The 25,420-nt window shown below is 41.3% G+C and overlaps 1 protein-coding gene across 3 annotated transcripts in view; it reads right to left on the minus strand.

The window, feature by feature from the left end:
* Positions 1-20,319, minus strand: part of frmd4ba (FERM domain containing 4Ba) — a 43,032-nt gene extending 22,713 nt beyond the window's left edge. For 2 of the 3 annotated variants that reach the window (XM_030777129.1, XM_030777128.1), the window contains exons 1-5: positions 7,565-7,726; positions 2,606-2,671; positions 2,161-2,255; positions 1,353-1,445; positions 996-1,080 (exon numbers count right to left, since the gene is read on the minus strand). In XM_030777129.1, coding sequence (XP_030632989.1) covers positions 996-1,080; positions 1,353-1,445; positions 2,161-2,255; positions 2,606-2,671; positions 7,565-7,726 — 501 coding nt within the window. Of the gene's footprint in view, positions 1-995; positions 1,081-1,352; positions 1,446-2,160; positions 2,256-2,605; positions 2,672-7,564; positions 7,727-20,238 lie in introns of those variants that run through there. The other variant, XM_030777130.1, reaches the window with a different exon arrangement.
* Between the last annotated feature and the right edge of the window lie 5,101 nt (positions 20,320-25,420).

The following is a 25,420-nucleotide window of genomic DNA, read 5'->3' on the forward strand; positions in this document are numbered from 1 at the left end:
TTTGAACACTATCCGATCAAATTTCCAAACGTTTAACGGTCTCTGAGTACTCTCTGACGTCGTCACTGACTGTATGATTCACAATCATCTATGAACTCTCATTCAATATATGCGTGCGTGCGTGTGTGTGACAGAGAATGAGAGAGAGAGTGAGAGAGAGGAAGTATACTTTCTGTTCTGCTTACATACTAATGTCATTCTAAGCAGTGTTAGGTGGAACACCTAAAACCTTTTAATACAAATTCTATTTCTCTCTCTCTCTCTCTCTCTCTCTCTCTCTCTCTCTCTCTCTCTCACACACACACACACACACACACACAAATACTCATGCTTTCCTTTGTCTTGACACACTAAAGTTTCCTTATGAAAGCCCAGAATGTCAAATGGTATTTTTGAGGATTAGGCAATTGTTTGATTCGTCCAAGAAAACTCTGAATGTAGCCATTGTGTAGTGAGGAACAATGACATACTTGGCACAAGATTAAAATACTTAGTAAAGTCACAAAATTTTAGTACAGATAAAGAGATAAAAATTGCCTCAAAAACACAGTAATAGCTCCTAAAGTTAAGAGGGGCTGGAGTGTGGCCAGCCAAACCAAACTCAAACGGCTATCCTCTGCAAATGCTTGTGAACAAAAGAACTTCACGGTAGCCAACTGTGTTTTTGGCCCGACATGCTTCTTTAACACACTGACATCTGGAGGCAAAGTTTCCTAACTTTAAACTTCCAGAAAACACTCCACCCCCTACCCCAAACCCTGCCAAGCCCCCTAACTCCCTTTTTGCTTAGGTGTTCAAAAAGAAATCCCCTTTAAGACACTTAACATGTACGGCTGTCTGGAAATATCAACAAAGCATTCTCCCACAATATTTGATGTCTGAATTGTCCAACACAACAGTATTTTCTTGATCGCGGAAACTGGATTAAAGCACAGAATAGAATAGAATAGAATAGAATAGAATAGAATAGAATAGAATAGAAAAGAATTACTTACATTGCTTATACATGCTTTTGCGTTCAGGAAAAACAGTTCCACAGTGTTGGTTTCTTTGAGGAATGATACATTCTCAATATAAAACCTACATGGAAATTTGAACAAAATGTCACAGAGACTTAATTAGGGCTGTGTTATATTTCTGGAACAGCTTGGCTTCAATATATTTCACCAAACTCACAAAGCATCATTTAAAATGAGTTGATGCCTCATCTTAACAACTGACCAATTGTCACTGAAGCTCCTCCAGAACAGCATGGCTCAATGATTTCAACACTTACACAGTACTGCCCTCTAGAGGACATGCCTGTCCACATCCACAGTGCCAAAAAATAAATGTGTCATGTCTTTGCCCACCTGACAAGGAATTTGAGCTCCAATGGACCACTCTTTTTACAGAAGTTATGCTCTAGTACTCTGCGGTCAAGATGCAGCCAGTTGTTTTGACCCCTAGAGAATAACAACAATGAAAATTTCATTAAATCAAACCACAGCAGTTACAGTTTCAATAAAATCATTCAGCTAAAATCACACGCCTTTTTTTGTCTCTTTACAATGTTTCAGGGCTTGTTAATCACTGTTAAGACCTCATTCACTAGATGTTCCCTTTTTTTATTAAGTCTGATTATTTACATGTAATGATATTGATTTTTTTTAATTGACTGTTTCTGCACTCATGTCAACATCTGTTATTCTTACTCTGCAAAAGCGTAAACTGATTATGCCAATAATTTAAGGCCAAATTATCCCAAGTAATAAAACAGCTGGCAGCTGGTTAACTGCAAACACAACAAACAATTTTAGAGCCAAATAAAACTGGATTAAAAGCTTATAATTACTGTATTCGGACAGGAGGTGGTCATTCATATTTACCGTAAATCATTAGATGACACAGAACTTCAATGCTTAAATTAGCAATGTAATCAAAATACAGAGTGGTTTACTAAGGAATAATTACATGAAAGCCACATGTGTTTTCATACTCCTGTATTTTCAGTGTTTATCGGTCATAACAAAATGCCATTACTATCATAAACAAACAAACAAACAAACAAAAATAAAACAGAAAAGACAATCAATCTTCACTCACTGGAGAGTGGACAATTTCTCTGAAAAAACAAAACACAAAAACGCTGAATTCACTCAGTACTTTGAAACTACTTACGTTTCATCGGTGAAGGCAATGCCAAAGTACTCCTTCTCTTTCAGGTTAAAATGTGAAGCCACCAAATCCAGGAGCTCTCGTGACAACAGCTTCGGCTAATAAAAAAAAAAAAGAGAGAGAAAGTGACCAATGGCATGAACAGTGTTCCGAAATGGAACATATAACTATGCTCCTACGCTTACAGATTTCAGCCTTTACACCACTGTTTTAGCACAACATGAACTGTTCTCTCTCAAACATGCAATCTGCATGTGGCAAAAATGTTTAGGTTTTGTCCTTCTGATCCAGTCTGTTGTATCTGTCATCCATGTACATGTATTGAACTTAAGCCAATGAGATGAGTAAGCAAAGATGAGCAGATCTCTATTAGTAGTGATCAGTGTGTCAGCATGAGCATATGAGACACACTAAAATAGAACAAGTCAGTGGAAAAAAATATATGAACCTGGACCAAGAGTTCCAGCTTCCTGTCATCCAGCAGCAACACCTGGCACAGACGGCCCTCTGTCATCTGTGGAGAGAGAACAGACGGAACGAGTGCTATTAGTAAACATACACACACACACACACACACACACACACACACACACACACACACACACACACAGACACACAAAATACACACTGTGTCTATGGAACGCATACACACACACACACACACACACACACACACAAAATACACACTGTGTCTATGGAACGCATACACACACACACACACACACACACACACACACAAAATACACACTGTGTCTATGGAACGCATACACACACACACACACACACACACACACACACACACACACACACAAAATACACACTGTATCTATAGTACGCATACACACACACACAAAATACACACTGTATCTATGGAATGCATACACACACACACACACACACACACACACACACACACACACACACACACAAAATACACACTGTATCTATAGTGCGCATACACACACACACACACACACACACAGCTTTCCACATATCACATCATAATCCATTTCTGCCATATATTCATAAAGGAAAGATAATCTAATGACAGGAACAGCCTTTCTCATCGTGTGTATACAAAATTGAATGAATAAATTGGATTGTGTTTCCTTTGGGAAATCGGGTTTCTGTTCGTTGTTGTCCTTCAGCAGCGTTGAATCAGCTCATTTCGAACATACATGCCCCCTGGAAGGTGAGTGATCTTTCATGTACGTAATTCAAATAAATTCAATTTTAGTCTCCAAATGTAGAGAAGATGAACAATATAGGATACGCACACAGGAAAGATCATTTGAAAATGACTCTCTGATTCTATTAGTCACCAATTTGCTGAGAAGGAAGCGGAATGGAAGAGCAATAGAAACCCAGTGCTCTCTCTGAGGGTGAAACCTAAAGGAAGTGACATAAAGGACATTCATGTTTGTGACTCTGACTAAAGAAACATGTGGCCAGTAAGTGGTATGTTCTAGCCACAATGGTGGAAAGTGACGCTCAGACTGGGAGGCGCGTGACCGCAATACGTTATGAGAAAATCTGAACTGGTGTAAACTGAGGTCTGTGAAAGACGCGTTGTTCTAAACATCACGACCGAGGCTACAACAATGTTTGTTTATACTCTCTGTACTCTCTCTGTTTTCATGAGTCAATACAAAATTGTTTTTTTTTTCTCCGTAGTCTTGCATGCGCGTCCCAGAGAGGAACTAAATATGATCACAAGCAATTATAGACATGAGAAATTGTTATTTATTGATTAAGAAACGCTTGCGAAAACTTAATGGTTGGAGAGGTGGTTACAGCCATTTAAAATGGACAAGAGATGATTTTACGACAGTTCTGAGTTGATCTGTAACTGCAGTAAATTAAAAGTCGATATTTCCTGGAGCATTTCTTGTATTATTATTATTTTTTTTATTACAGTGATATACAGACATAGGTGAAATGTAGGGCTGTCCACAGCGTAACTGATTGTGAACTTCATTCTCGTGATGGGGTAAAAAAAAAAAATGATGTATTGAACATAGCAGATCAATACAGACAGCAGGGCTGGATGCTTGCTTAATTAACTGCTTCAAAAGTGTATTTCCTCTGCAGACGAAAGATTTATGCACACAGAGAGCTAAAAGGTTTTGATCTATATCCTTCCCATTGGCATTCTAATTCACATCAATCATCACCCATAGGTGTCCATAACATCCATGTACTTATGTGGTAAGTAAAGAATTTGGTACTTGGTTCTTACGTATGTCACTTACAACTATTTATATGAGCAATTATGCTTGTGTACTAATCTAAAATGAGTTTTCGTAACTCATTTTGCAATCAGAACACTGTAACAAAAACTCTGCAGATTACGCTATTAAAGAATGTAACTTGTATGGAAATACCTGTGACTTCATGTGTAACTACTACACACTAATAGCAGTCGGATGAGATGTGTTACTGCATTGTAACATCAGTCTGCAAAAGTGCTCTGACATATAGTCTATTTAAAGTCTAACAATTTTCATTCCAGGTGTTCTGTGTTTTTTCACTTACTAGTGGAAACAGGTTGTTGAGCAAAACAAAACAATTTACTTCTAAGTGAAGGACACGTACAATATTAATTAACTTTGATCATAGTGCAGGTTATTCTGGACACCTAGAGCAAAGTGGAACTTGGAGGGTTTACTCTGTAGCTGTTTGTCAGTTTGTTAATTTATTTTGCTTCAGTCATATGTTAGAAAACAGCCACAAATGATAAAGTATTCATTTATGAAAAAAAAGTTTCAGTGTTCCTATGATACCACAGCTGTCAAATGCCTTAAAACTCCAGGAAAAAAAATGAGGAGGGACAAACTGAGGATTCAGTCTGCGTAAAGCGACACGGGACTGTATGTAAACCGTCTTAATAGAGAGAATCGTTGTAGCTGTTAATTACACAAGCTCCATTGTCTAAACAGGGATTAGTCACTATAGTAACCTTTTAAAGGATTGCGGGATTGCCCTGTGTGATCCAGGCCACAGGACCCTTTTTTTTTTCAAATCAAAGAACCATTGTTACAAAGAAATGACATCAAACCATACTAACAGCACACAATAAAACAATGGTTACACTACACAATGGTGGGACTATTTGAGACTTTTTTTTAGCTATTTCTAATCTGATAAAAATAAAAAAATATTTCCATTAATACACTGAGGTGTGTTTCTATTTGTCCCGTCAGAATTTTTAACCGTCTGTGGAGGAGTTTGGAAAATCACAGGGGTTTGGAAAATTCAACAATGAGTATTTTTAACGGTACAGATTTTTTATACGACACCACACCACAAGAGCCTACGCCTTCACAGGCCTTTCAGCATTCAAACTAGAGAGAGAAAGCTGCAGCCTCAGGTTTAGCGTGAACTTTACCTCAGAGAAAAACAAAGGATTCGAGAGGATCTTTGTACTCTGGCTGCTCCTGTATTATCTAAGCTCTGTGTGACCCTCATCCCTACTCCACTGCTCCTCTCCCTAACCCCCTCCTTAACCTCTACTCATGGCTTTACGGTGGCTCATTATAAATTCACACCATCCAAACGCATCTCTTGTTGTTGTGGCATTGTGTCTGTGTAAGGGGTCAGTGCACTGCCTGGGCTCATGGCGCTAGTATCTCTCTATAGAAACTGCCCATGCAGCTGCAGTGTGGCAGAGTGATGGAGAGAAACATCAAATATTCATGTTCATATTCACAGACAAATCCATAAATATCCACAGAGACGACTCATGTAGAATTAATCTACATATTACGTGATGATACATTTTTTTTTTCGCCCCCCAAAACCCTTTAAAAATGCTGTTTTAAGTCTGGATACTGTCTTAGTCATTCTTGCTAACTCTTAACACATTACGCATAAATGCTACACATGCTAAATTGTACAAAAAAAAGCAAACAAACAAAGAAACAAAAAAACAATATTGTCCAGTAGATAGCATGTCTATAGAGTGTGGTGGGTGAAAATTGTCATCTAGAGTATTGAGTGAAGGGCTGAGCGGTACTCAGTCACACACATGGCTTAGAGAGGTCTTTGGCTGATCTGTGAGGTTAACCATGCAAAACCAGGCAGGTCATGTGATGAAGGAGAGCCATGACATGGAGGTCATTGCCCCAGAGCCCAGTGTGAGGGGCAGGAACTTCAAACAAAGCACACTCACAACCCCCTGCATGTCCAAAGTGTGCCCCCCCTCCCTCCCCACCAGACCCACCCAAGAGCCCTGTTCACCCCATGTTACACACTACTTAACCATTACCCAACATATAAACCCCCACAGGTCAACAGTTACTCCAACTTGTACACGCAATGCTCGGAGCGGAGTTTTTTCATGTTTTTTTTTTTTTTTTTTTAATATCAAACCAACACAGACTCTGAATCATAGGAAGAAAACAGGTTCCAGTGACTCAAAAGTACCAGATTCCAAAAAAAAAAAAAAAGTTCCTGTTGCCAACAACAGCAGCATCTGGAGAGAGCATTTCTATGCATTAAAATAAGAGTCAGTCAGAAAGACAGAGAAGAACCAGCTAACGATGTCATAAAATCTTAATAAAATATATTGAAACAGGGTTTTTATATGACAGACAAACGTTTGATGTTTTACTTCTAATATGTATTCCAGCTTCAGTGTGAAATGTTATGAAACTGGCCTATTTCTTTACTGCTCTCTGCCTGAGAGACCAGATCAAAAGTCTGTCCGTTGGTCAGTTTAATGACTTCCATATGACAGACCGTTTTACCAAACGTCTCCTCTCTGACCGATAGCAGGTACTCTGGCACATTCATTCCCGTTCACAGAGGCCCTGACCTGAAACACTGTGTCAATTTCTGTCAATTCACATCCATGAGGGATTATCAGGGACGACCTGTGTCAACCATATAATGGAGTTCCAGGATGCTTTTACTATGATTTACAACTTTACATCTGAAGTAGAACAGGGAGGCCACTGAGCAGAAACCATTTAAATGGTGCCAGAGACCAGGGGAGAAGATCTCTTCTGACACCTTGAGACCAAGCAGAAGGGAAGCCCCGGAGTGACATAAAAGAAAGAAAAAAAAAAACCCCTCACACACCTTAGCTACTTACTCTCTGTGCTGTATTTTCAATAAACGTTTAGACATGCCACAATTAGATTCAGATACTAAACTTTCTCAATGACACGGCAAGCATTTCCTCCCAGACGAAACAGCAGGTGGGGCTATATTCAGACGTACTGTCTCTAGGAAACATTTCACAAGCTTCTGTCACAAACCAAATGGAGTAACATATACTCTCACAAACATAACTACTTGAAATTTATAATCCACAGTTTAGCTCCTCAATAATATTTCTCACACATTCCTATGCTGCTCAGAAGTTCTTGTTGAAGTCTAAAAAGGCTTTCATCCAGATCATTACCTGATAGACCTCCCCAAGCTGGAACCAGGCTTGCAGGAACCTCCTACAGGGAACCAGACCGTCCGTGTAGCATCTCGTAAGCACCAGCTCAGCCAGGGTCCACACATACTGGCTGCCACTGGCCAAGAGGTCTTCCATGCCACACATAAAGCTTAGAGTCATACCAGTCAAACTGGGAGACAGCACGGGCACCCACAGGCTGATGTAACCTCTGAGGGCTGCTAAGTGGAGACTGGAGACGCATGGGTAGGGCACCAGTGGCTTTGCTCATAGCCCCCAGTGCGGGCCTTGGTCCAAGCCATCCCTCCCATTATGCAAACAGACAATGAGAAAGAGGTAAGGTCCTAGGGCTGGCCCAGTCCAGTTTGGCCCGGCCCAGCTGGGACGGGCCCAATTTACAAAAACCATGGAGTCAGAAATGTGAGCGCGTGTGTGACCACGTAAACAAAAGCAAACACATAAAGACACCCACAAGTATGATGAGTACCCAGCCTTTCTGTTACTCCCACATAAACAAGCCCTGTGGTTTCCATCCCTCTCCATCTTAGCAGTCTGGTTTCTTCACTTTTTTTCGCAGGCTTTTTCCTCTCCTGCAAACTACTTTTTTTATAGAGACAGTTGGGACGTTACCAAGTGCTACAAACAGAAAAGGCCGATTCCGTTCTATCTGAGGCCAGAAAGAGAAATTCTGCGTGTCTAGTGACGCCTAAAGCTTATGTTTTAAGCCCAGTTGAATCAAAACCTAAAAGTTTAGCACTTAACTTTCCTTTTCCTTTTCCTTATTCGTGAAGTAGCGCTTTTGTTTTTTAATAACTGCCAGTGACTCATTCGGGATGTGAAAGGGCACTCTTCTTTTTTCTCCCTGTGTGAGGAGCACTTTCCTCAGGACACTAGTCGTCCTGTCCAGTAAATTCCAGGCAGGAAAACTCTTAAAATAAACGCTTTGATCCTGCCTGGTCACGGCTGACTCAGAGAGACAGTGATTAAGTTATTTGACATCCAAGCATGGTCAGGGCTGGAAGACATCATGCCCCATGAAAAAAGAGCGGGAAGAAATTTCCGTGTACATTTTAAGCGTGTTACTAATCTCTGTGCCTTCATAAAATTTCTTCATTTTCTGTTAACGGATTATCAATAATCCAGGTAACGACGCAGTTTTTGCACAAATGATTTGTTAACATATACACTCCACAGGTAATTCACTTCAGTAGCATTTCACAGACAGGGATTTGATAAATTTCCCCTCAAGTGGACCCTCTGGCAAATGCTTTCAGCCAGAGTGAGCTACGCTGCCATCAGAAGAATGAGGCTATTGAAAAGAAAGAGAGAGAGAGAGAGACAGAGAGAGAGTGAGAGAGAGAGAGAGAGAGAGAGAGAGAGAGAGAGAGAGAGAGAAAGCAGTCATGCACAGCTGTCATATCCAACACTGTCTCTTCTGAAAACAATATCCCGGTGCCGTTTTATATTTATTTAATCATGTTATTTTTGGGGGGGAAGGGGCTTTGATCTCCCTGAAAATGGAGTTTGGCTGTTAAACAGAATACACTGAAAGAGAGAGAGATAAAGAGCAGAGATCAATGTAATTTGGATGAATCGTTCTTGGATCGCCACTATTCAGAGATTGACCACAGATAACTTGTTCCAGAGGGATAATTCTACACTATTAAAAAAATTACTACATCACTTGAACTTGGTATCTCAAGAGGATGAAGAGAGATCTCACAACAAGTTGGGTACAGAAAAAAACCAACAGAAACCACAAACAAATTTGTAAATTCAACTGCAGCATATCTGAACTGTTTAGTCACATCAATGCTATAAAACCTACATTGTGAAAATGGGCCAATCAATACAGACTTGTGTGTACTAGCAGCTGCATAGAGGTCTCACATTCTGAGATTCAGAGCAGAAACCACACCCATTGTTCTGGCTATTCTATAAATGCATGGCAAGCCTATTTGCGCACACAGGAACTGAAAACAAGTCAATGATTTGTAATGACGTAATACACATTGTAATATTTGGCAGCAGGCAAAATATGAAATACACATCAATTCTTCCATCTATCCAGTGGCAGTACACATACATATTTCGTTACAGTAGGAGTCTGAGAAGCTAGTGTATAAATTTCAAAATACAGACCTTGCAAAAGATGGATTTTGCCATTTAAACCAGCTTAGAGCTGGAGTAATATAAGACAAGGGTGTTCGCTGGACTTAACAAAGCACAGATAAGCTAGATTGATGGAGTCAGTGGGGTTTCTGGAGGGGACCTGACTTGGCCTGTGTGATGGTGATTTAAAAGACTGGCTAAAATAGGGCAGACTAGATGTTTAAGCATGCTCTGACGGAGAAGGCCTGCCTCACGATCAATCACTCAATGTACCGAACTCAGTGAGAGGAGTCGATGGCGCTCCCACTGGAGCAGTACGGGGATTTGAGTGGGTCAAATCTATTCATTAAGCTCTCACGTCGTCTGTCTTTGTCCGTCAAACGTGCACATACACACACACACACACACATACACACACACCAAAAACCACGGTTACAGAGACCTAACCGCGAGACTATCATCGGTAGTCATCTATCACGTGAATCTTTACTACAAATTCCAACGGAAAATAAATATTGACCTGAAAAAGGATAAAACTCTTGCCTGGATGAGAGGAGCACTTGAATAAAGTGGCCTTAAACTATCAGTTGTCAAAACATTGATCGCGTTTTAAAACAAGTCATCCACTTTTGGGGTACAACATTGACATACAGACAGTGGTTGGATTCTTGTAGGGGAGAGTGCGCTGAGATTTATGTGCGCTCAGGGAATTCAAAGAGCTGGTATCTACATTAACCACCCTCAAGCGGTAGCGTGTCTGATCGAAGGGGTTATGGCAACAGCTAACCTCACTTACACCATAAACGCCCTCAGGAAATAACCCACTGACCTCCATGGAAAATCTCTTCTGGTGAGGGTCAAAACATACACGCACAAGACAGAGAGAGAGAGAGAGAAAAAAAAAAAAAAGAATCATCCTATTGCATGTATAATGTTTCATTAAGTCAATGAGAATAACAAACGCTGTCATTGTGAAGATGAACTTATGGAATAGGTTTTAGAGACCATAAGGCCCACAGCAAAATGTGCAGCTCTCTGAAAAACCATTCATCATCATGTGTGGGTTTATCAGGCCACCCAGTCACGTTTCATCAAATCCTCTTTATTTGAGTGTCCTTAGCAGACACTGGAGAAAAAACCCAAGATGAACTCAGTTCTCTCTCAGAACACTCCTCTTTTGTTGCTGATTATTTCCACCTGTTACAGTTAGAAAATCTGTTGTAAAATCGATAGAAACATGAGATGGACACTGTAAACGGTGTTAAATCCATTCTACGGGACGTGAACTGGTATTAAAAGAGAGTGATGTAACCGCAGGGTCAGAGTCAGGTCGTTGGATAGACTCGTGAGGAAAACGTACGTTTTTTTTTGTGTTTTTTTTTCCACGTGGGAGACTGGAGTTGATTAGCCATGCGGGGCTGCTGGCATGAAGACTAAGCCTGAGAGGATCTGTTGACATCAATAATAAGGGAGGGTAAAGTGGATATGGCTTTGTCTTACAGTTAAAGACAAAGGAACATCAAGACTGAATTCCAAAAACAAACAGCAGAGCACCAGATCCGGTAGCAGAGAAAGACAATCACACACACACACACACACACACACACACAAACAAACAAACACACACACACACAACTACACATTCCCTGCAGGCAGCTGATTCCCACGTGTTAAAATGAAGACTAAATCAGATACTAATAACAAAGTGAGCACCATCTGAGTGTACTTCTCTCTCTCTGGCTCTCTCTCTCTTTCTCTTTCTCTCTCTCTCTCTCTCTCTCTCACTCACACACACACACGCACACACACTTACATATACACATCTCTCTCTCTCTCTCTCTCTCTCTCTCTCTCTCACACACACACACACACACACACTTACATATACACATCTCTCTCTCTCTGTCACTCTCTCTTGCTCTGCAGAGTAAAGACTAGTTTACAGGCTGTCCAACTAATATCTTCACACACAGTCTGTAAATCTGTATGCTGTTGGGCATTTAAAGATAAACAGAAAAGAGTTCATCATGTAAACTGAACATCCCAACATCCCTGCTGTCTCACTCTTACTGATAGTAGTAATGTCATTCGCGATCAGGTAGCACAGGGAGATGGGTACCACTCTGTCTCCAGCTGGATGCTGGGATGACCTAAGACGCCTGTCCGTCCCTTCTCTGATGTCATTCTGAACACTGCCCACCGCCGAGCCTCCTCAGTGTCATGTGCCTCACAGAGAATACCATTTATTTCATTGGTCAATTACACGGTTTAAGACACCATACCATCTTAGGGGGCTATTGTCTTTCTCACGACAAGAGTACAATTACATGCTGTTCTGGATCAAACACTACATGCTGCTCAGATGCACAGCAGTTTACAGCGTGGCCTGTAGGGGGCGTAGGATGACTCTTAAGCTAAAGGATATAGGCACAATGACGTACAGTGGGGTATGACTCAGTGTGATGATTTATAATGTGGAATTAGCTCCATAATGAAAATGCTAATGGGCTCATTATCACTCCATCACTCAGTCCCATGTCCACAGGAGGTTTTCACTTGTGATTAACCAACAAGCCTCCCCCCTCCTTTTTCTCTCTCTTTAACCTGTTTGTGTGTGTGTGTCTCTTTACTTCTTCTTCTCTCTCCCTCTCTCCCTCTCTCTCTCTCTCTCCCTCTCTGTCTCTCGCATAACAGTATGGGGCGGCTTTTGAAGGCTTTGACAGGCTTTAGTACAAATCTGTGTCATGACTATAACACATGCTTATGTCAGTTTAGAGTACCCCAGGCCAATTCAAATTCAGATCATGAACAGACTCAAGTCTGTGGAGAATACTGGAGAGGACACAGCGGCATAACTGGGCTGCCAAGAACATCATGCGTCTTTATCCCCAAGCACTGTTCTAATATTCAAGCAATTACCATGATGATAAGTGCCAGGTTAATTGGCTAAGAATAAAAGGCATGCCCTAGGCAGGGGCAACACATGCAGGCGTGATGCGTCGACAGCTGTGTGCATGTGCACGGGGGACAGCTGACAGGCTGACACACAAGTATGTGTGTATGGCAGGGAAAGGAATGCACTGTTAGCATTTTCTGTCGTGTCAGAGATGCCACACTAGTCCGTCAGCTTAAAGTGCGCACCGAACATTCCAAAATGGAACTCTTCTGATTCTGATTCTGATTCTGATTCCGATGGGCAGCGGAACAGCTGCACGCACTCGTGTGCTATCACGACGCCATGACAACCCAGTGTCACAGTCATGTCACTTACAGTCTGTAAAGACGTCGTTTTTTTCCCCCATCAAATTTTATTAGTCTCACATTTCTCTAAAATCATGGTTCATTAACGTCATAAATATATCATGTGCTATAATTAATCAAAGCCAGTTATTTTGAGTTGAACCACTGGAAAGTATGACTAATAAGGAATTTATAAAATGTTTCTTGTTTGTTTGGTTTTTGGTTTTGTTTGTTATTTTTTTTACAATTTTTAAATTTCCTTTGTTTCATCATGGGGCCCAAAATAATGCACATGCTGACTGCATGATAAACCTTCAATAGAAACACATGTGTGAAGTGAGGAAACCTTTCTTGCATAATGCTTTATTTTCAAGACACTCCCCCCCCCCAAAAGAAAGCCCTTAACATGTTGTTTTCTCCTTCCCTGAGTGTTCCCGTGAGAACAGCGTGTCCACAATAATCACAACAAAGGAAATTTAGAAATTCCCCTTCCTGTCTCAGCCTCAAACAAAGACATCCAAACCTATCATTATTTGTGTCCTGTTGTCACTACCACCGCATAAAACACACACACACACACACACGATATCTCAATAAAGTCCATGAAAAATGGGTTCAGACCCTCTTGACTAGGGGCAGCGATCAGGGGCTTTTAAAGTACAGTCGTGATTGGCTTTGTGTGTCCTGGCAGGGGGGTTCGGAGGGGGCGCCCGGGGGTCTGGTTTGCCACCCCCCGGCCTTTTGGAGATGTCTGTTGAAGGCTGGGCTTTGGGGTATGTCCCCCCCTCCTCGCCTCTATGGGACATAGCTCTGAACCCTGCTGAAGTCTGTGAAGTGTGACAAACAGTGTGTGAGCATAGCACAGATGCCACAGAGCGGGCGTGGGGTGGCGTGGGGTGGTGTAGAGCAGGGTGGGGCTGGAATGGGGGGTGGGGGGGGGGGGGGGCGGTTTGGGATGAGGGAAGTGGACGCGGTGTCCACCGCATGCTGTCCGTCTGTCTGCTTGCCTGCCTGCCCCCTCTAATAAGCTCCCCAAGGGATAGTGGCCAAAAGGCATTTGCAAAAGGCAAGAGCACGAAAAGGTAAAGATGATCGTCTCATATCGTATGCAAGAACTGAGAAAAAATGAATGGATTTCTTTAAAGGCACCGCAGGGGTCCAAAGGACAGGCACACAGACAAAGACAGAGATGGAGGAACTGAGAGAGAGAGGGGGAGAGAGAGAGAGAGAGAGAGAGAGAGAGAGAGAGGGACAGAGAGAGAGAGAGAGAGAGAGATGGACCAAAAGTGTTGTTTTAAGGCGTTTCCTTACAATGACCCACTGTCTGTCACATTTAACATTAATTAAATGTGTCAGACAGTCCTTGGTCCCTCTGCAGTACAGACAATGAGATCACAAAATGTATGCAATCTAAACAGTCATACGCGTTTCACATTTTAAACCATCATACATGCAGTAATGTGATTTATGAATTTAATTATTTTTTAATTTACTTAAACGACTCACAAAATTAAGTTCCTTTCTCTCAGTTCAAGAAGAATAGCTGGAGCTCTCACACACCCATGTGCTAAACTGCTGGTACAAGTGACTGCAATAAAAGTTGTGTCAAAAACATAAAATGTTATACTTCTGACGTTCCAAATAGAGCTTCAATAGAGTCTTCTTTTGTTTAAGAGTGTACAACACTTGTCAGCGCTCCTCAAAAATCGTTAATTTCAGCATTTGACATAGTGAAAGCACAGATTACAATACCTTTTCTCCGCTCCGATCGCTCGTTTAAATATGCGCATTTTATATCACGTCAGCGCCGAGATGCGAGGCATGTTTATGCAACACGCTCAAATCTCTACACGCTTGCTTGTCCTGATACATTTTTAATGGACTCTACAGCTGTATACATGTCAGGGTATGACTAATCTTCCAATTCCTCTTGTCATTCCTTAACTTGGGTCTGTGCCCTTCTGTGTCCTAATGTTTAATTCACTGGTTCCTCTCACCTTCTATTAAGCAACACGGGGCCTTTGCCTTACTTCCTGCTTGCTGAACGCTTTGGATGAATATTTCTTTGTTTTTTTACTTTAATAAGCGCTGTTAGGCTGTACAGAAGAACATCACTGTCGGACGACATGAGGGAGTCAGGCCTGGGGAACGGTGTGAGACTCTATGTAAGACACTAAATTATTGACTGAGAAAACAAATTTAACGGGATGTTGTAAGCTTTACTTTGGACAAGTGATTACTTTAACTTAGCACAATTCATCTGCAGTCGGATCTCAAAGAAGTAAAGAGCGTAAAGCTCATTGTAATCGAGGGACATCCATACGAATGGTCCTAAATCCCTTCTGAACATAAAAACACATACACAGTCACAATCGACTATCTTCCCAGGCTGTCACTGAGAACGGCATGAGGGATATTAGCCGATGCTCACGGCTGTAAGATTTTTCTCATTCTCACAAGGTCACCACCCTTTGAAAAAATCTCACTGTTGCATCTGCCCACTCTGTGAATGAGGGTGGCAATACTTAGTTCTGGATCACATGTGGCATGTGTTGTCACCTCCTCCAGCTGGGCTGACAGAGTCATGGAGCATTGGAGTTTAAAGCAAACACACACTGACAGCGGATCAGGTCTCAGTCCAACCTAAAGTCATCCTGTCACCGGACAAACTTAGTGTCATGCTATCACCCTTTGTTTTCACTGCCAGCTAAACTCAGTGAATGAACATCTTAGGCCACAAACCGGAACCAAATTCAAAGCTGCCACACAGCTCACGGATAAGACAAGAGCAAGTGTGAGGGAACAAGCGAAAAATCTGTCAGACAGATGTCTAATACTGTTCTCTTAAAAGACGGCCTCATAACCTTTTACGAGACAAAAAGTGAGAGAAATGGAATTTTAGTGCTGCTTTCTCTGATATTTATCGTGGACCTGTGTGTAAACTGACAGATGAAGAGGAGGTTGGCTTTGCATGTAATGGAGGATACATGTGTGAGCTCCCACCCTGTCGTATTGACACAATGCTCGTACAGTGACAGGCACAGAGAGAACTGGGCACTCTACACTGGGGTGACACAGGGACAATACAAACAAACAAACAAAGCAACAAGACAGAGAGACAGAGAGAGAGAGAGAGAGAGAGAGAGAGGGAGAGAGAGAGAGAGAGAGAGAGACCCAACACAGAGTGAGTTTCAACTATGGGCCTCAGGACCATTGAATCAAACAGATGAATCAGGAGGGTGGGGGGGGGGGCGTGGGGGGGGGTTCAGCATCCTACCCCCCACCCCCCTAAAAAAAGCAACCAACAGCAGTTGTGTGAAGCGCTAGCAATGGGGATTTGCACCACGTGGTTGTATTGATTGCTACAGTTTCCAGCCTGTTAGGCATGTCTGTTCCCTGGACGATACTGTTTCCATGCACACATCCCTAATGCCTCTCATGAGAGGAAAATACACAGCAACCAAAGCAGTGGCAATAGGACCGGATGCTCCTTTATCTGCCTAACCCTTCCTGTCTGCCTGCTCCACATCTAATCAAATTCACAATCATTACTATCATCATCATTACCAGAGCCTGCTAAATTACTATCCCAGGTGTGTGTCATTGTGTGTGTGTGTGTGTGTGTGTGTGTGTGTGTGTGTGTGTGTGTGTGTGTGTGTGTGTGGAGGGGAAAACGATGTAGATAGAGTAACTATATGAAAGATCATCTACCCTTTCACCTGCAGTGTGTAGGCAGGAGAGTGTTGGGGATAGCTCTGGCAGACAGATCCTCTTACACCACTGAAAATGTATTTGTTATGGTTCTTTGAGCCCTGCGGTTCTCCTGAGATACTGTTTGATCGCCTCACACAGACACAGTGATAAATATATGGATATCAATATCTGCTGGCAAACACCTCTCGTCCAACAGCACACAAACTGACCTCATACTCCACTGGGTTTTAGAACTAGAGTCAAACCCAGCTGCAGACCTTAAAAAAAAAAAAAAAAAAAAAAAAAAACCTGTATCTTAGCGCTCTGGAAAATCTAAACCCTTTGGCAAACAAACAAAACAAGAAACTGAAAAATACTTTATCCTGCAGACAAAGCACTACACACCAGAGCACAGGAGGGACAGCAGAAATGGCTATGAAATATAGGTATCATTCTGTGGTAGGAGTTTTGTTTTGGGCCAGGATGCTCTTGCAGTGAGCAGATAGATAGATGAGAGATTGTTCAGAGAGGTAAGCAATGATTCTGTGAGACAAACACGTGATAAAGCGGTAAACAAACGGATCTATTAGGTAAATCGTGCGCACGGGAGTCAGACGTGCCAAAAACAATGTCCGGTGACGTTCATAAATAAGCTGTATTTTTTTTTCCTTAGCGGACATTTTTTTCCCCTGAGGAAATTATTTTTGCCAGCTGAGAGTACCTGTCTGCATCTGCCTTCAGTGTAAAATCAAACACAGGCATCCTCTCTCTCTCTCTCTCTCTCTCTCTCTCATGTACACACATACACACTCCTATACTGTATATTAGTATAAAGAAGCTTACATCACAGTGAGTCAGTCCATAACACGCTTTTAAATTAGCATAAAATACTCTACACCAGTTGTAGTAGAACAACAATGAAAAAACTGTCTTACATACTAGTGTTTTTTTTACATACTAGAAGAGATGAGAGACAGAGAGAGAGAGAGACAGACAGAGACAGGGAGAGTGAGAGAAAGAGAGATAAAGATACCCAAAGCTGACCAACAGTTCACCTCAAAGCTCCCATACAGCTAGCAAAGCAAAGATTCCTGTTTACACAACAGACAGTGGCGGCCAAAGCAGGAACATCCTCTTTCCTGAGAGAGAGAGAGAGAGAGAGAGAGAGAGAGAGAGAGAGAGAGAGAGAGAGTGAGAGAGAGAGAGAGAGAGTAAAGTGTACTCACAGCGGACACAGTCGTTCTCACAGGCTGTTTAATCACAAACACTTATGCTTTCTCCCTCTGCTCTCTTTGCCCCGCTCCACTCATGCGACCATAGATCTCTGATGCCAATTACAACTGCTAATAGAAACTGTCCTCTTAGTGTCCGTGTTCGATGATGGAGACGTATATGTTGCGAACCAAAGGTCAGTGATCTGGTCCTGTGTCACATTTGGTCCTTATTGAGTTGGTTTAACTGAATCTTAATTAGAGGTTCCCCTTGGGGACATGGTTCATCCTGTTATTAAGGTTTGTAGAAGCTCCGTATTGATTTTTTTTTTTCCTGTTAAGCTTAAAGATTAATGCTGACCCCAAAATCAGACACTTGCTCTCATACGCTCCGCTCATGTTCAAACCCACATTCACTCCCTGTAGAATGACATGTGTGACTGGAATTTACATTACAGCATGGTTTAATAGGTCTATTTTTAAAATGAAGGAAGTACAATACGAAACAATGTGTTTTTGTTTGCCTTGAGAATTCATGTTCCCATGAAAACATGAGCTTTTTTGTTCTCAGTCGGAGGCTTCGGTACATACTGTCTGACCTGGGGCCTCGATGGAGAAACCTGTATAACAGGACAGAAACGAAACCTCCGTGCTTACTGTTTGAATATATGCCAAGAGCGGACTTGATCTACAACAGTATCAAATGACAGTACTCACTAATCCTCAGCATTTAAGCAAAGGAAGCTGACAAACAACGTGGGGACAAAAACATTTTTGACAACTAACACATCAAAACATGTCCGCTATGATGGAAAACTAAGGGCTTGAGGCAAATTTGACTTCGTATAGACCCTACACTAAGCATACACTGTTTAATGGCTATACGGTAGTGTCTAGACAGTATCTGCCTTTTGTTTCCTATGGTTTTAATACATTAAAAGCCATTGGTTTGTATAGATGTAGCCATTAATGCACTCTGATTGGCCAATGACTCTTATGTGTCCTGGATGAGCACCAGCAATGGAATCTTCTGTGACTGTTAATAGCTTTATTGAATTGGAAACGCTGACCCCATTAAAAACAGCTGAACATCCTAGACTAAAATCAACACAAAGCAGGTCTGTTTTTGTTCTCTCTTCCCCCCTTTCTCTCTCTCTCTCTCTCTCTCTTGCTCTCTCTCTCTCTTTCTCTCGTGTGTGCGCGCGCGCTTTCATGAGGTCTCAATTCAATTTTGGCCTCATTTCAAACTTACTACAAAAACACTGTACAAAGTCACTATCCTCACCAGCAAGTTCACGGTAAGTCCCTGTTAATCAATGTATAAAACGAATAACAGCCACACAACACCACCTGAGAAAAGCAGTTAACTAAATCCCAAGATATTTTAAATCTCTTATCACATGATCATCTGATTCAAAGCACTCAAAAACGCTGAACGTCTGCCACAAATAAAGCATGTACTTAAATCTCTATTCAATTTGCGCAGTTCATTTGATTTGCTCTAAATGTGGACTGCCATGTGTCATTGCCAGCGTTCAGGATATCACATGCTTCTCTCTCCCATTGTTTGTTTTTCCCAGGAAACAGGAAACAAAGATACAGACTCGGCAGGTGGGGAAAGAAGTGGTCTCTAAAAAACATATTCTTCCTTGTCATGTCCTCGGGCATTTAAACTCATCCTCAAGAGACCTGGACTGCGCTTTTAATCAACAGCTACTACATTTGTTTACTGGAAAACAAGAGCACGCATGCCTCTCAATCGGTAACACCACAAACCCTCCCATGAGAGCAACTGCCTTAGGCTTGAGCACGGAATGAAAACTTGTAATGGGCTTTTTTTTTGCACCAGCAAGTTGCTGAACGTATTTAGAATTGAATGTTCCTTAAACTTAAAACGAATTAGATGAGGGAAAAATCTATTTTTTTTGTAAGCTTTTGAAAATACTCAGTGATACCTGGTTCAATGTAAAATGACGACTTTAACGAATTCAAGCTCGGCAGAGCTTTGGGGCTCTATCAGCTTGACAGTAATGTGGTTGATAAGTGATCTACAATTCGCCACACTGAACAAGCGACTGAGCAATTAGTCGCGCTGATGCGGACAACTACAAAAAGGATGCGGTTGTTGTGGATGGATTTGTTATATCTTTCTGTATTACACGCTTTACTGATAAGAGATCTGTAGCCACTGGAACTTGTGACATGTGTTTAAGTTCTGTCATCAATCATGTTTTACGCATAGGCGCAGTAGCCCTAGCGTACTAGCAAAGGGAACCTAAGGTGACACTAGAAATGGTACGTATGCAGTGTGAAAACACTGCCTCATCTGCAGTTGCTTACTTAGTAAAGATCTAAAGTAATGCAAATATGTACATATTTTAATATCTTGGCTGTGTGAAAAGAAGAAACAAAACTCACCTCTTTACTGGCGTTATTGTTTGATTTAACCCCAGGATCCCGAAGTCCAGTTATCCTTTGCTTGAATACGTTTTACTGTTGTTTATAGTTTAGTCTGTTCCTCAAAGTCATTTAGACAAATTTGAACCTCAAGTTCAGTGGGGGATAAAATAAACGGCTATTGTTCTCGTTTGCTTTGTCAGGAAATCGCCTCAGTCGGCAAGTCCTTATCGCTCTCAGTCCCGTCCATTCACACTACGCCTCCTCCGCCCCTACCTTCAGAGCCAATTCACCGAGCAGACGAGTTTCCCACTATCGCGTCCAACGTGACATGAGCACTACGTCTCCCTTCTGAAAGCGTTACGCATCGTACGCACTTTACTCAGTCTGCGCGGTACGACTGACTGAAACAAAAGATTAAAAATGTCTTTTCTTCCATGAAACTATCAGTCAACGGACAGAAGCAGTTATTTAGCTACAGTGTCTTCAATATATAGTAGTTTTACAACTAGACAGGTGAATAAACAATAAATCTTCATAGGTGTGGATTCTGTCATCATGTGCTCCTTACCTCCAGAATTCCACATAATCTTTGTTTGGAGACAATGATGGAAAACTCGGTGTGTGAAAAGATAAATGGGGGCTGGCTGCTGAAAGATGACTAGAAATTCTGTGTAATTATCAGTGGTCCATTTAATAAAGGGTTGAATATCAGTACAGCAATTTCTGTTTCTCAAAACAATTAAATCTGAGACAAAATAATTAACTCTACAAAATTAGACTATTTACAACCCTGTCTTCTCCTCAACACTCTAGACATTATCTTTGGCTTTATTATTGTGTTTAATTCTGTTTCTCATGAGTTGTTCATCAGCACTATACTACTGAGCTATTAACAATTACAGTGTCTAATGGCTGTGAGATGTAAGTCTAAAAACGGTTTCAAATAATACATTTGACACAAAACCATGTCTCAGTATAATAAACAGGTCTACAAGTGTTTAATTTACATCCAGTTTCTTTTAGAATACCACAAAAATACAATAACAATTTAGAAAGTGCTGAGTTTTCCCAAGGCAAAAGAATAGATGTCATAGCCCATCATGCAAAATAAGCACTAAGTTCTTTCTCATACTCTTAATGACACCCATAAACTCCCACAATACTTTCTCTCTCAATATGTGCCGTGCCTTAGGCCGTGACTGATATTAACGGTAATCAATCACCACAAATACTAAATTACTATTGTATCATATTCAGCTGGATGAGTGCAGTGTTCATTAGGGTTTACTTTCTGACAAGTCCCTCTTGTGTTCTGAGAAAACTCCTCTGTGTCCTGCTCAGAGCTGCCTCAGGGGCGAAGGCTCTTCACTTCTCCAAGGTGCAGGAGCTCTGGGGGGAGCTCTGGTTTTCTCCACCTCACCTCCTCCTTCCCACCTGGGCTCTCTCTCTCTCTCTCTCTCTCTCTCCCTCTCTTTGAAGCCCAGTTGTGTGCTCTGATATAGGTTAGAACTGTAGCTCCCTGGTCTTGCTTTGACAAAGTGCTCTGGACGGCAGGAACCTTCCAGCAGCAGCTTTCTCGTTATTACATCTTCACTGTCAGGTTCTTAGAAAAATGTCTAAGCCTTGGATTTTGTTCTTTTTCATCCTCTGTTTTAGGAATGTTGCTGAGGGGCTGAGTAGATTTAAAGTGGCACCGTTGCTCTCGTTGTGATGTTCTGTCAGACGTGAAACTGAAAAGGTGCAGTGTTTCCAGAGGTTTCTTTGATGAACGTCAGACCTGAGCCGTGTAGAGACACAGGAACATACAATTATATCATTACTGCTGTTGTTTCCGGCCAGAGCCAAACATGAAGCTGGAGCCTGTCATTTCGATGACATTAATTCTGCAAAGAATATTCAGTTTAGTAACTAATACAAGCTTTTAATGTAAAAATGCATCGATGCCATCTCTGAACCAGCCCAGCCATGGCTATAAAGACTAGGAGGCTCTACTTTTCTCTCTCTCTCTCCCTCTCTCTCTCTCTCTCTCTCTCTCTCCCTCTCTCACTCTCTCTCTCACTCTCAGAGGGAAAAAAGATTGAAAATCAAAAAAAAAAAATAGGTCATCATTTCACCAAAGTGTGATTTCTTAAACCCCGGTCATACGTTTTTCTATCAGTTTCTTTGCAGAGGCTGAACTCCTCTTGAGAGGAGTCTAATGAGACGAGTGAAGATCTGTCTTGTCCCTGTTCTTTGATTTCACACATGGCTGAATTCAGGACAGAGGTGCTATGCCTGCACTCTTTCGCATTCATCACCATCAGAATGGTTATGTGGGGCAACGACTTTTAATGAGTTTTCTTCACTCACACTGCAGAAAGTTACACCCCCCCCCCCACCTCACTGAACACAGAAAATGAGTGGGCATTTTGCCCCGAATGGAAATATATAAATCCTAACAACAAAACTGTAAGACGACTCACCTTCAGCAAAAAAAAAACAGTGATTCGGAAAATATATCAATGATATTGTAATCATCAATGTCAAACGAACAAAGACTTCATGTTACCGAGAGATTCTTTAGAGATCTGGAACGTTCAAGTTAACTGTTCCGAAAAAAAAAAAAAAGACTTATGAACTTGAAGGAGGAGACATTAAACCGTGTGTTGTTAAACAACGTGTGAGAACAACAAAAGCCAAGGGGTGTTTTTTTGAAGGCGCGTGAAACGATAAGACAGTGTTTTTTGCCCTAAAAGGAGAAGCTGGAGCAGACAGGCCAGGGGATCAGACAGGGAAGGAAGGGAGTGTTTTAACACAGGAGACCCAGCACACAAAACAATGGAACAGCCTACACATGCACAACAATTACAGCAGGAAACATGACGGGGAGAGAGAAAGAAAGAAAGAAAGAAAGAAAGAAAGAAAGAAAGAAAGAAAGAAAGAAAGAAAGAAAGAAAGAGAAGGTTGGCTCTGGTTCGTTTTGACATCGTGAGTTTTTGGAACGGACGTGAAAAAAAAAAAAAAGACCCTTTTCGGCCGTAGAGAATCTGTGAACGCACGTACAGCAACGCATAGAAAATGGGCCTAGTTTCCAATCCAGTGTTGGAGGAGGAGAAGGAGGAGGAGGAGGAGGAGGAGGAGGAGAAAAGCACCTAGGGTTTAAATGATTCTCTTGGGGGGGGGGATCTCCCCCATCCCCCTATTTTAGAGGCTCCCATTCAGAGTCTCATTAGTCCTCTTCAGTGCCATGTGGGCTCTAAACAGATCAGCTCCACCCCCCTTGTCCCCCCCCCCCCCCCCCCCCAAATCTCAGTTTGGCCGCAGGTTCTGTGGAGATTAACAAAGCCGTGGCATCTTCACATTTCCTAAATCTTTGCCACTAAATTATGCATTAATTTACATTTGAACTGATAACATGGAAGAAGCATACCCTCCTTTTTTTTTTAAAGACAAACCTACAAACTGTGTTAGTGTTTCATAACAGAAAAAATGTTTTTTTTTGTTTTGTTTTGTTTTTTTACTAATCTTACATCATGCATGGAGACAGATTGTGTATAACCTTTTGCACATAGCTGACAAAATGTCAATCAAATTCCCCTGAGGAGCAGGACCATATAATAAGTGCATTCATTTGAAAGAGGGGGGAAAAATTGTGAATCTATTTTTAAACAAATGAGACTATAGACAATTTCCACAGCTGTTTGTAAGTACTGCCAAAGGCAGAACATCTATTTATTGCCTCTGGATCCTAACTGGCTTTAAGGAAACTTAACAAACTAATATAGCCAAATCAGAAGGGTAATTAATTATTCTGAACCTCTGTTGATTCTCTTTCTCCTGAATAATATAAAATCTTTTTTCCTCATTACAGTGTATCACTGTAAACTGAGGAAGTGGATGAAAGCATTTATTTGAAAGGGGGTGGGGGGGGGGATTATGACTAATCTATAACAGTCGCGTAACAGATGTCAGTATTAGACATGACCCGACAGCCCTACATTATCATACACAGGGCTAATCTCTCCAGCCTATTGACAATGTGCATCTTGTCTGTCATCATCTCTTTTTTTTTTTTGCTAATCTTTTTTTTTTCCTGACAGTCCTAACACAGTCCTATAGCTGTCAAAAAAGCTGCTCTCCAGTGGTTTGGAATACATTATAGAAACGGGAAAACTGAGCGTGACATCTATGAGTCACTGCGTATGTAGAATACAAATGCATTTTGCTGATTTACGACTGAGTCAATATGTAAAACGCACTCCTTGTCTGACATGTAAGAGAAAAACAGGAAGTGGAAGTAGATTAGTAGTAAATAAAACCACTCAGTTTCCATGAGGATATGATTTCTTTAGCAGAGGTGCGCAACATTAGTCATAGAAATATGAAACTGGAAGTTATTCTGTCAAAATGATTTTTTGTGTGTGTGTGTCAGCCAACTAAAACACTCTTTTCATTTCTGTTTTTGGCTTTGCAGTGTTACTATTGCAATAATCTATAGAACTGTAAAATGTTTTTACTCACAGTATTTTTTTTAATGATTTTTTACGCTGTGCTGACTAATGATATGTATAGATGGGTAGATATGTAGAATCTGCGATTTTTTTCTAAACTTACAAGTCTTATTTAACCCACAGTGAGTCTGTATCAGCACTAAACATTGGCGGTGGGTGTAATTTTTCTATGCCCAGCATGGGCAGGTCCATTACCCTTTTCTATACTGCCATCTAGCGGATATTAGTTAGACCACCATGCGGTTGCCGAACATCGCATATTTAGCTCCATCTAGTCGTGTGAAACGGAACAGACAAAGCAAGTTATTTAAACAATTTTTAATTAACAGTGGAAAAGATGCAGACCGAATCGGGAATAGTAGTCGATATAGAATCCGAAGAAGAACACGAGCCTAAAACGTTCCACGAACTGAAAAACCAGCCTCTGAAAAACAGGTTAGTATGCTGTTGGTCAGATGCTAGTGATTTGCCAACTACTGAATATATAATTTTATTGCCGATGTATGGTCTTAATGACCAGAGACGAGTTCCAGAGGTTTAGTGATTTTAAAAAGTGTAATATTAAGAATTGGGAAAAAAGGAAGAAAAAAAAAACGTAGACGGTTTAGTTTAGAACTGTAATATTATACTGTATCGTGTCTTTTTCACGTATAATGCACCTTTGGCAGTCGTTCAGTAAATAGCGATTCCATTTAATTGAAACTCACACA

Source organism: Chanos chanos, chromosome 6 (genome assembly GCF_902362185.1).
Source record: "Chanos chanos chromosome 6, fChaCha1.1, whole genome shotgun sequence".
Classification (NCBI taxonomy): Eukaryota; Metazoa; Chordata; class Actinopteri; order Gonorynchiformes; family Chanidae; genus Chanos; species Chanos chanos.